The 12,522-nt window shown below is 40.2% G+C and overlaps 1 protein-coding gene across 1 annotated transcript in view; it reads right to left on the bottom strand.

The window, feature by feature from the left end:
- syt7b (synaptotagmin VIIb) overlaps positions 1–12,522 on the bottom strand; it is an 83,941-nt gene that overhangs the window by 18,480 nt on the left and 52,939 nt on the right. Inside the window, exons 5-6 of the mRNA XM_033987786.2 lie at positions 10,418–10,765; positions 6,654–6,776 (exon numbers count right to left, since the gene is read on the bottom strand). Of these exons, the coding sequence (XP_033843677.1) occupies positions 6,654–6,776; positions 10,418–10,765 (471 nt within the window). The remainder of the gene's footprint in view (positions 1–6,653; positions 6,777–10,417; positions 10,766–12,522) is intronic.

A 12,522-nucleotide genomic window follows, 5' to 3' on the forward strand; every position in this document is an offset into this window, starting at 1 on the left:
GCACACGCACACACACACACACACACACACACAAGATCCATAGGTGCATCAAGGACGAGGCCCCAACAGATGACGAGCTCAGTGTCTCAGACAGTGGAGTGAGAAGAGAAGGTGCTGGACGAACATGTGAGGACAAGCCCCTGCATGGGATGTACCACCAGAGCTGTTATGGTGGAATAAATCTGAAGGCAGAACTAGAGCACATTTAAATCAAGACTGAACTATGACATTATGTTTTACTAGAAAGCATAAGAGCCTCCAAAAACATGTAGCTCTAAAACCACAGGTCACAGATCCCAGGTATCGACTGTGATACTAAATAGTGCAAAATGTAAAAAGAATGAATAAATGTGCTCATGTTCAGTGTCAGCTCTGCTCTCCTCTCTCTTGGTGGCCTTTCCTAAATCAACTCCCTGCTTCCGAGTCCCAGCGGTGACCACAGAATGTTGAATGGGCTCTCCACATGTATCTGACAGTTTTTTTTTTTAAAGATGCCTCGTTTGTGCTGACCTACATCACTTTTTTCTTTCCAATCATCTCCTCCTCCTGGGTCTGGATGGAGGAGCAGGCTGCCATGGGGACCGGCAGTGGCTGGGGCCCAAAGATTCATTAGGGGGCTTGACTCACTGTGATTGCTGGCTCAGACGCACCAGTGAAAGCGCCGGATATGCCAGCTGATAAAGAGTGGCAACAACTTCCTGCCTGATTATTACCCTACAATTCTGGTATTGTGTGACCAGGCGGGAAGAGCATCGGGCTGTCCCTGCTGAGATTATAGCTTTGATTTCTGTAGAAACCATCAGGCAATTTGACAGCTATGAGAAGCGGTTTTATCAAATGTAAGGATGAGTTGAGAGGCATCTGTCTATCTCTTTTAACTGTAAATACTGTGAGGGAGATTCATATTGCTACTATAAGACTTCTGCTCTTGCCCTGCAGGCTGAATCTTGTTAGGCATTGCTTTATTTTTGTTCTGCTGCCGGTTTCAAAGAATGTGAAAAATCAATGTCACTCAGACCATATTAAAGCCTGTGCAGCCGCGTGCAACAGTGTTACCCAGTTACCGATATTTGAAGGTTATAAATGTGGAATTTGAAATGTAGTAATGCATGAAATGTTTAGGGCACCTGTATCTACTGTAAACCATTGTGTCTGAACTCAACTGAACAATACAAGTCTGATTCATCAAAGCCTGTGTAACATCACTGCAGCATTTCCCCACCAGACGAACTGGACCCCGGGGGATATGCAAGCGCTTCGGTTTCACGTTTTAAAAGAAGGTGAAAATGTAGTATTTGCATCCTTAAGAATGCTGTGGATTAGAAATGTGAAATAAAAAAGTACAAGAGTAAAACCATCATTATTATAATGAAGGAAATCAAAAATATTATATTTAAATGCACTGTTCGTTGTATGTAATGGATAGTTTTTGTATCTAATCTGGTTAGCACTATCCTTGAAACAGCGTCTTACTATTCCAGTCCTTTTATACAGCCCCTTTTAAACTTGTTTTCTATTCTGCACACACCCTGGTGCAGCCTTTGGGTCAGGTGGACTTCAGGACACAGAGCCTGTCGGAAATCACCTTTCAATAAGGATCTGTATCTGTCTGTTATGGTTTAGGACACTTCAGTCTCGATAGATGTGAAATTATTGAGACAATTTACTGTGAAATTCTTCAGTGTGTCTTTTCATAACACCATCTCAGTGTTCGAAACTCAAAATTTATAACAGCTAATTTCAGAAAACAGTTAAAATGTATTTACATCTCCCTCATCTAAAATAACTCTAAATGAAAACTGACTTCGATATGCTCCATTTCTGGCGCTTTACGGCCTTTATGAAACCATATTCAAATGTCTAGGGCCAAATAAGCTCTTTTGGATTATTTATGTTTATTTTGCATCTGTGTGTGTGTGCGTTTGTGTGTTCTGACTCTCCAAGCTTATTAAGATTCAGCTCGACAAGACAACAACAGCTTTCTGAGATGATAATAACAACACAAAATGCCTAGGAGCCCTCGTGGTAGTTATCTGCAGGTGGGTGATTATGTCCGCTCCACCACAGGGCCTTGGCTGGTCCAGCACAGTGCCCCCAGACCACTTACATAACGTCAAAGTCAACACTGGAGGACAACTCACTTTGCCAAGAAACGAAGTATGTTATGCAAAAAGCTAGAGAGAAAATCAACTCTCTAAAATACCATAATGATCTCCTTAGCGTGGGGACGTAACAGATCGAAATAATCGCACTCGCCATAACACAGGACGCCACTCACCCCCACCAGGACCATCTAATCCCTCTGCCCTCAGGACGGAGGTGCAGGGCGATCAGGTGCAGGAGGGCTCGGTTCGGTAGAAGCTTGGTCCCAGCGGCCATTGCTTTCTTAAACAACTGGCCCCGCTGAGGCATAATGTCTGTTTTTGTAATGTATGTTTATGTGAGTGTGATGTTTGGTGTTTATCTGTGCATATGTCAGACGTGCTCTGTGTATGTGGAAAGGAATCTCCCCCCGGGGACAATAAAGTCAAGTCTAATGTCGAAGTCTAAAGTCTAATTAGCATAGCATTTCAACATTGACGTGTTAGCACTAAGCAGGAAAAAGAGCCAAGGCTTAACAATTTGAGCTAATTTGCTTGACAACGAGATCCATGAGAAGAGTGAGACCCAAAGCTGTGCACCATTTGGACGTCCTGCTGAAAACTAGAACTAGTTTCTCTTCAGCGATGAATCTGGGAAACGTACAAGCAAACGTCTTTTTCCTGCAAAATACCATAAATATTCTCGTCTTAGAACATGATTATTATTTGGTTTGTTGCTGTATAATGATTGATGCAGGAATGGTTATAGTTCAAAAACTGGTATTAAAAAACAGGTATTACATTATAAAACAATGTCAAAGTTACTCAACCCTAAATTAAGCTGCTAAAAAGGGGTCAGGATATACAGCGCGACACACTCATTTTCAGCTCTGATATGACGCTTGTCTGATGTAATTAGCTGTAAAAAATAATGTATTGTTGTTGAAAGCAATATGTTCAGACAAGACAGCGTTTCCAGACGAGTACTCCACTTGTACGCTCTATTCACAGATTACATTAAACATAGAGGCAACCAAAAGCGCTGGTGATAATGATCTGTTTACACTGACGGGGCGTACTGTAGTGTTGACTATCTGCAGATGTGATTACTGCTGTCAGCGTATGAACTGGGCCTCCAGCTACAAGACTTCAGTGATTGACAGATGTAAAGTAGATCCCTATCCCAGTCCGTTTCAACCTTCAGTGCACAGTATAAACCAAATATTTCTTACTATGCAGCAGTAATTATACGTTATGACCCCTTCTTTTTGCGGTTGCCACAATAAATCACGATGGTCGATGATTTAAATATTGTCAGGACAATTGCTGCAACAAAAGCTCAATATATTCTGGCATAATTTCCGCAATAAACTTGGAAAATGCAAAAATATGAAGTACTACAGTAATAATATAACAGTCCCTTGGCTATTTATTTCTTTATGTACATATTTTTACAATGACTTGACTGTCTTTCATTCTTAAATTGTTTTACAGACAAGTTTTCCTTCAACAAAAACGTGCACAAATCCCAAACGCATCAGCTTTGGGACAGTGGCGCTAAACCACAATAACAAAAAGCCCTGAGCATCTTTTTTACATTTTTTTGCGATATTACTTTCTATTTCCCTTGACTTTAAAACTGATCTCGACAAATAATCAAACTACACAGCATACACAGACATGAAGCTCATTTTAAATTCTAAATCTCACCACTCAATGCACAAAAGTTTTGATTTAACCCTGTTTTTTCTTCACTATCGGATGAACTGTTTTGGATATATGATGTAGAGCTGTTGATTTCATTAGAAAACTAGAAAACTCCCAAAACACTGCGCCTATTTTTAGCTTCTCCTGCTTTTTTCCCAATTTGAACTTGTGCTAAGGTTTCAGGAAGGACCTCCAGGCTGTTTCTACTACTACTACTACTACTCTACTACTGCAAACACTACTGCTACCACGAGAAGTCTACTATACTAAATACAACTATATATATATTCAGATACTCTAGAGATCAGGATTGCATCGCCACACGTTGTAGAATTAGCCTAACGTTAAACAAATGGCTCAAACAAATATAAAAAAAACTAAAGTTAAAATGTATTCAAAAGAATTCTGACTATAGTTCAATAAATAAATGAATAATTACCAATACAATCCTAAAATCTCATCAGTTTGTAATGTTTTTACTAAGGCGTCGGGTCGTGACCTGGACAAGGGCCACCAGACGTTTCGACCAACTGCTCAAATGACAAAAAAATCTTACCAGGACATATTACTATACATCCATTAGCACATTTTTCCACTACAACTTGTACAATTTCCATCAACAAATCCCCAGCGATGTCAGTTTCTATTTATATCCTCTCCCATATTTCTCTAGAAAGTGGAGAGACGAGGGTTTTTCTGATCCACTCTGCTTCTCTCTGTTATTCCGTTGTGTGACAGCGTCTTGTCTTGTCACATATATTCCTGGTAGCATGATGCGGTCCCATGCTTTACAGTTGACTGGACTGTAAGAAAACAGCCGGCAGCGCACGGGGGCCGGGCGTAGCTCACTGCAGGCCTAACTACAGCGATGAGACCGACACAGATGATGACAGAGGGATGTTATTAGATGTGGAAGGACACCAGACGACTTGGCCCGCGCTGCCCCTCCGGACGGGCGCAGCTTAGATCCTGCCTCCCTTTGATTAGAACTGTAGGTGCTTGACACAGCTCCAGACGCCGACAGGGAAAAGCAGGATGTGGGGGAACGTGAGGTGACCCCGAACAGAAGAGAAACAAATATACTAGTCTTATGTAATCGGGAAGAAGTATAGAGCATCGTCTATACATAAAAAGGCTTATCTGTGTAGCTTTTTAGTGAAATAAATGCAAGTACAGAGCAGTGGGCGTGGTCCAGTGGCGGTGAAAATGGCGTTGAGCAATGACGTCTCGAATACAGGAAGATAAAGTTTACTCAGACAATCCTAAATGACTCTAAATACAACTTCAAGTGGGTATATGAGAACTGGAAACAAATATAACATGGTAAAATAAATAGATTTCGCATAATAGCTTTAAAATGACTATTGAACTTGTATAAAGAAGCATTTTATGGAGCTAAATTATTCCCTGATTGTTGGAAAGATGGACTATTGTGGCTAGAATTGTGTTTTAGTTTTAGTTTTTCCTTGAGTGATGCAGAAAAGAGGGATCCACTGTTTGTGCTTGTGTGTAATAATTGTGTTTGAGAAGATTTCTTTTGTCCAACTTGTTATTTTGAATATTATACTATGTATTTTTGCAAAAAGCTAAAATAATTAAAAATATTAGTAACATTTGACCCCCAATATTCATGTTTTTGACCACAATAATCCAAAAATACATTATAAAATTGCATAGTAGGCGACATGTCGTTCTGATCACATTCGTACAATAAAAATGACAAGTGTTTTTCCAACAATCGGCTCTTTTTTCATCAGATTCAGATATGACCCAGTTTGAACAACACACAGAAAAGAGGCTTTGAAAACTTAAACCAGACGTTCTTGTACCAAATATCTTAGTGGGGTTATGGATGACAGCACCAGTTTTTTTGTTTTTTTTTGTTCTGGGTCTTTTCATGTTGAGACAGTGGGTTAAGCCTTCATCACTTTGAGATTTATGAAAACACTGGAGCCTGGAGATGTTCCATTGAACTGAGAGGCTCTCACTCTAAAGGCAATCTGTGCTGTGTCCAAGCACGTCTGAGCAGCGGCGAGTCTGCTTCTCTGTGACAAAAGTGGAAATAGTGTAAGTATAGCTTTGATTTGGAACGTCGGACTATTTCACCAAAAACAACTGAAAATGTCTGACTCTTAAAAATACACTTGGAAATATTCGAACAGACGAAATTACTGCATTTAGATGAATATATTTACAGAGGAAGAGCCTGTGTTTGGGTGACATGTGTTTGGTGCGACTCCCTGGAAATGGAGTTGCACCAAAAAGTCAAAAAGAGGCTTTGGTTTTGTGGCACTACGTGTTTGTCTCCATGGAGATAGATAAGTTTAATGCCATACAGTCGAACATTCCAGGAAAAACAACCAGAAAAGTGTCATAATGCAGGAATGCCATAACTACAATGTAATATAACTATGAAAATAATGTTAATATTGTCCAAATTGCTGGTTTGGCTTTGGTTTCACATAACGTCCAAAGTCATTTAATTACGTTTTATACTGACAAAATGAAATGGTTGGAAAAACTTGGTAATACATTTGAGTGCAACATCTACAACGCCAGTAGGTAATTGTGCAGCAAACACAGAGCAGACAGAGACAGAGCGTTCGTCAATAAATATCGAGACTCCAATTCAAAAGTAGCAGGTTGTATGAATATCAATGAGATCAATACACAACCGATGAAAGCCTTGTTTTTATGAAGAGAAAATGACATGCACCAACAAAGTGTCAACAACGCCAACACGTAAACGCTCTAAAGTCCTCAGCAGAAAGAACAAACTCAGAACCATGCAGAAAAAAACCCCAAAATCTAACTGAAATGAAAAGAACTTGTTGTTTTAGTAATATGCTTTATGTTATTCGCTACCTCTTTTCTGGCGTGGTTTCATTTTCTTTGTTGGCTGGTGCTTCTTGTAGATCTGGGAGGTTTGCAAAATCGTCCTGCTCAGCCAGACCGATTGCTAGAGACAGGACAACCATCTTCCCCTCTCTGGACACGCACGAATGAAGTCACAAAACGACACCAAGCACAAGCACGACACACACAAAACACAGAGCACAGTGTTAACCACAGTACAGCAGGTTAGATGAAAATGACTGCATATTAATTCATAAATACTGAATTATATATATTTCGAAATGGAACTGTATAATCAGATGGTTAATTGGTTATTGATCATGACCACCTGAGCTGAAAAAGACAATATGAGGCGGTTATTGTAAAGGTTAAACATGGAGCAAAGCGATTGAATATGTGACAAGTAACGAGGCACAACTGTCACTGTGCGTCACTCATGTCCCAACTTTTCTGGCAGATTTTAAATTGTGGGAAACTCAAGGGACTAAAGTACTTTGTGGGTTTGTCTGAAGCATTAACCATTTGGATTGAATAATATTCTGCAACAATGAATCAGAATAATTGCGAGTAAATGACTGCGCAAAAAAAACCATAACTGTATTTTGATAATCGTTGATAATACGTTTTACATGTAAATATTTGAACAGACGTTGAATCACCGTATTTCAACGTTTATTCTGTGTTTATAAAATCTCATTAGGTGATATAATCGTTTGACTTGTTGATTTAATCTTAAACAGTTGTTACTTTTAGCTTTAAGTCCAAAAATGACTCCTACATCCAGTTTTTCTTTGTTAAATCTAATATTTTAAGCATTTTACTGTAGAAACCAATGCACTATAACTAATCTAGACATGTGTAATCACCTACAGTAAACAAAAAACAAATACTTAAGCTACTAAAGTGAAATGACGATTGTGCCAGTACTTGCCAAATATTAAAAACCTGCCACATATGTGCTACTCCAACGCCCACATGGAAACAGAACATGCTCTTTCCCATGTCGTCTGGTAGCACATATTACTTTACACAAATGCACTATCTGTAATCAGTAGCCAACCAATGAGATCAAAAGCACGCAGACCTTTTTATTTTTTTTATGACGGCCTTTTTACACAATGCTCTTAAAACCCATTAGGACAAGAAGATCAGAAACAAAAGCGAGTTCATCTTCTGCTATGAAAGATCGTGTCGTGTATTAGATAGGAACTAAGTACGTCTTAAAACTTAAAAATAAACAGAGAGAGTAGAAACAACAAACACAGATAAAAATAAAAAGAGGAATAAAAAATAAATAAACAAAAGCATAATTTTCATCCCTTCTCCTGCCTCCAGCCAAGCCCAGGGTTAAGAATGAAGTGTTACATGAGCCGTGTGCAGCTGTGTGAATTGGAAAAGGCCATGCAAACTGCGACCTGAACAAATAAACAATTGTCCAGTGTAGACCTTGGTTATTTCACAGTTTTGACTTAACAACCCACAAGGTTCTGTTCATTTGTTATGCTGTTTCTCCATTGAAAAGCCTCTTACATAACACTCTCATCCAAGGACAACCTTTTCCTCCTTAGCATTTTTCACTTCTACAGTAATTTCTTAAAGGCCAATCTCTGTGTGATTGGTGTTTTTGCCCACGTCTATAAATATTAACTGTCTGAGCGTTCTAATGCAAAATTAAAATGGTTCTTAAACTGAAATGAAGTTGAATTAAAGTTGAAAGTCTAAACTAACGTCGTTCTTTCGTTCGTCAGGTGGTACCATGAAGTTACATTGAGAATCCATGTTTCTCTGTGTATTCTTGAGAAACAGCTATAACAGAATACATAATATACACAAGTTTAATGCCATTTTGTGGAAATTTCTAGGTAAAACAATAACATGATGATGCCAGAATGACAAAAGAAAAGCTTTGTTTAGTCTTTGTCTGGTCTAATCTACTGAAACAAATATTTGCATTGTCCTGTAAAACATAAAAATCTGCTTTTATTTAAGTTATAAACAGCAAAACCATGAGACTAAGTCAGAGTTGCATAGCACATACTGTAAAGGTGCGTCAATAAAAACAAAACAAAACCATCAACAGCAGGAGTGTCTGATTTCAAACTTTATCTATGCTGTTATCAGTTTTCGTCTGCTCCTCTTATCCCTTCATCTCACTCTATTTCCCGCCTGTATCCCTCCTTGCTGCACGGTCACCTCAAAAAGTGGTTGTTTGTTGGAGAAATATTGACCACACGAGGCACATATTAGCACTTGAGAGACAGCAGCCCACTGGGGATGTGTAAACAGCACCAACATGAGGCCTGTCGATAAGGTGAATGGATTTGTATGGACGACCAAAAAAAGACACGCGTACTCCAGGTTGAGAGGCTGCACTAATCATTACTCACTACACTACTTGTATTGATCAGTAATGTATGGGAGGTGACCTGCTGGCAGCACTGCAGAAAATGTGGACCGACGGATCAACTGTTGAACCGGCGATAAGCGATAAAAATCTATTCTAAACCACAATTTTGAGAAGATTATGTTGTACTGGTGTGAAATCGTATTTAATAAATTAAGCTGCAATGTATTTTTTTTATGTAGAACAAGAATATTTGACTGATATTTGATTAATTACATATAGTTGGGTGCAGATTTTGTTTAAACTGTATTATTTATCGTAAAAATCTGCAATTTTTTGTCATAAATTAATATTAAAGCTTGAGTACCCAACTTTATCCTTCTTTTTATGCCATAGATATCGTTAAAAACATCATTTTGTGACCAGATCAGAGTGCTGTGTGCTGTCTGTATCAAATTAAAACAATCACAAGCCTCAAATAAAGAGCCTGATAAGTCACTAAAATACATTTTGGCAAGAGAGTGTATTGACTGGGCCGTGGCGATCCACTCCAACTCCGATTTGCTGTCTGAGGAAGATTAATGCCTTTGAACACTAGCAGAGTGCCAAACGAGCAATTTAGACAGATTTAAATACCTTCCTCCTCCTTTTATGGTTTGAAAATCAGATATACCCACTCCAAAGTTTAGGTTCAAGTGTTGCTTTGTAGATGAAATGCCTTGAATAAATGATACTATGATCAATGCACTGTCTCTGTTTTCTTCACTAGTCCAAACACGAGCAGCTGCACCTCCCGAGTCCACACGTCTTTAAACCTCTTGTACATTGTGATATTCACAATGGGCCACGGCTGTTCCCTGCGTAAGGTCTAACACTTATTCCACAGACGATTCAAATGGACAGAGAGGTGAGGGGCCGGGGGGCAGTGATAATAGACAACATGCACACCTTGACCTTAGTGTGACAGAACATGAGTTTCTATGTTCAAGGCCAATGCGGAGAAGCTTTATGAGATCACGCTGTGTAGCACATGATGTACAGTCTGCCTTCAGTTCAATTTAAGCTGGATATGTGTTCAGCAGAACTGCAAGAAATAAATGTACAGGCAAATACAAATAACACTACATTTTTCATATAATGTTAGTTATATATTAAAACTCAAGTTAATTTAATGACGAATTTTTACTGTCATCATCCCTTTGCTTTGGACAGGATCGAATCAGTTAAATAAGCCTCATACAGCAGGACATTAACATATGTACAAGACAAAATATAAACGTGTGAAGTTTGCAAATGTGTCGACAGTGGAGCACACTATTCTTACAAACACACTGCAGTGAAAAGGTTTAATTTTCTGACCTGTAAATATGTAACTATATGTTCCAGTGTGTCCCTCACTGAAGTACAAATACATCTGTCTGATACTCACAGAAACGACTTGACGTCCAGTCCTCTGTGGCGGATTTGCTCCATCATGTGATCCCAGCTGCCCGGGTTAGACCTGGACCGCCCCGCCCCCGTGCCTCTGTACCGGGACGCTCCGGCCGGACTCCCCCGGACCCCTCGAGGACCCCCTCGATGCCCCCCACCGCCCGGGCCTGTGTGCAGTTGACCCAGGCTCTGTGAAGTGACCGGGGGGTCGTTGGGGCCCGGAGGGGGCCGGTGGGTGAGCGGCTGTTGGAGGCTCTGCTGTCGGACCAGGGGGCGAGGCCGCGCCACGGCGGAGGACGGGATGTGCTCCAGAGTGGAAGCAGACGAAAGGGAGGCATCCCCAAAACTGTCCACATACACAAGAACAAGAGAAACATCAGTCAGAGTTATGTAACAGGGAAAGAGACATGAATAATACAAGCACCAGGAAATGATAACTTGTAGAAGGAGGAATGATTAAAAATAGACACGAGAATGCAGAGATCGTGCTAATACACTGTTGTGGGAATATGCAAGTGGGAGAGGATCAGGGGGATCTGAACAACGCACAGCACAAGGAGCTGCAAATCAAGGAGAATACTCACAAATTGTTGCAACTTCTGTAAGAATAACAGTTTTGTGATATAAATTTAATGGACATCCCAGTTTGCACATGGGTTAGTACAGTGTAAAACCCAAACCAGCACATGCTTTAAATGAAGCGTAACTCCAGCTCAAGTCTCATTTCCGTGGTCCCTGTGTGCTGGTCTAAATAGTTTCTGAACATTACCTCTCTTTAATTAGGCCTGACCTACTTGTACCCGTGCCTCCTCCTTGGTTTTTTTTAAGCTCGACTCCTTTGCTGTCTCCTCTCCTGTCTCCAATCTCCCTCCTTTCCCTACATCCATCTACTTCCACACACTTCCAATCACTCTTTTTCAATGCACAGTCTGTTAATTACTGCCCACAACTCACACAATCATGTAATAGTCCTCACCTCTTATCCTCCCCTCAATCACTGGTCTGCCTGATGACTGTAAGCTGCTACTAAACAGCTCTGTCTAATGGTGTGCCTGAGGATTTACGGCCAGGGCTTAGTGTTGTGCTAGCATAGCCCTCTGGTTTTAACTCAGAGCAAACTCGGCTGGAGAGCCTAGAGACAAGCCCCCCGAGGAGAGCTGAGATGCTGGATCAAGTAAACACAAGTCTATGCACTCCGCTGTCACGTACAGTACAGCAGCCCATTAGCCGTCCCCAGAGGTCAGACCTGTGCATAATGTCTCAAATGGATAAATGTAACTCAATGGACTCTTGTGCTGAATTTATGTCAGTCACAATGAGTGCGGTGTCAAGAGAGACTTCTGAGTATCGCACTTTGATTACATAGAATGCGAACATTATTAAAATTAGCTACTTAATGCTGCATAATGCTGTTTGAATGTGCATTTCATAGAGGAAAGGAAGGGCTGCATTCAAATGAAACATGCTATTCAAATGTCTTTTATACAAACATAACAGCGATGCAACGTAAATACAGTAGAACTAAACAAGCTGCGGTTTGATCTCCTGCACCATATGTCTACAGTATATATGAGGAACACTATTATATATTTATACTAACTGTCTAATAAAAAATGCAGCTGAAGTTGTTGTTCCTCACCCTCCAGATGCTCAAATCGTGTAAAGTTCACAGTCAGGAGGATGAAATGAAAAACATAACTTTAGTTTTACCAACACAACATTATTTTTAATCATAAATTGGAGGTATTTTGACTAAACTGAATCATTTTAATCATAAATGTTGTCTGAGCATCATCTGTTTTCCACACAGTTTCCCATGAATTTGTCCAAAATGCACGTTCTAACCTGTTACATAATGCACAAAGCGCTTTTCCACTGACGTGCAGATATAACACGTGAACGCAACTATCCAGGGGGGGGGGGGCACTGCAAAATGGCTTCTCCCTCCGCAAATGATCCAACAAACATATGATCATGAGCGACATCTTTATAAATCAATGCATCTGGCTGGATCCACAGCGGCAACAGGCCAGACTTGTGGGAGCCGGTGCATGTGCTGATAAATCTACGCAGTCTGTTTGGTGTTCACATGCTGGGATTGTG

The sequence above is a fragment of the Periophthalmus magnuspinnatus genome, chromosome 3, assembly GCF_009829125.3.
Source record: "Periophthalmus magnuspinnatus isolate fPerMag1 chromosome 3, fPerMag1.2.pri, whole genome shotgun sequence".
Lineage (NCBI taxonomy): Eukaryota > Metazoa > Chordata > Actinopteri > Gobiiformes > Gobiidae > Periophthalmus > Periophthalmus magnuspinnatus.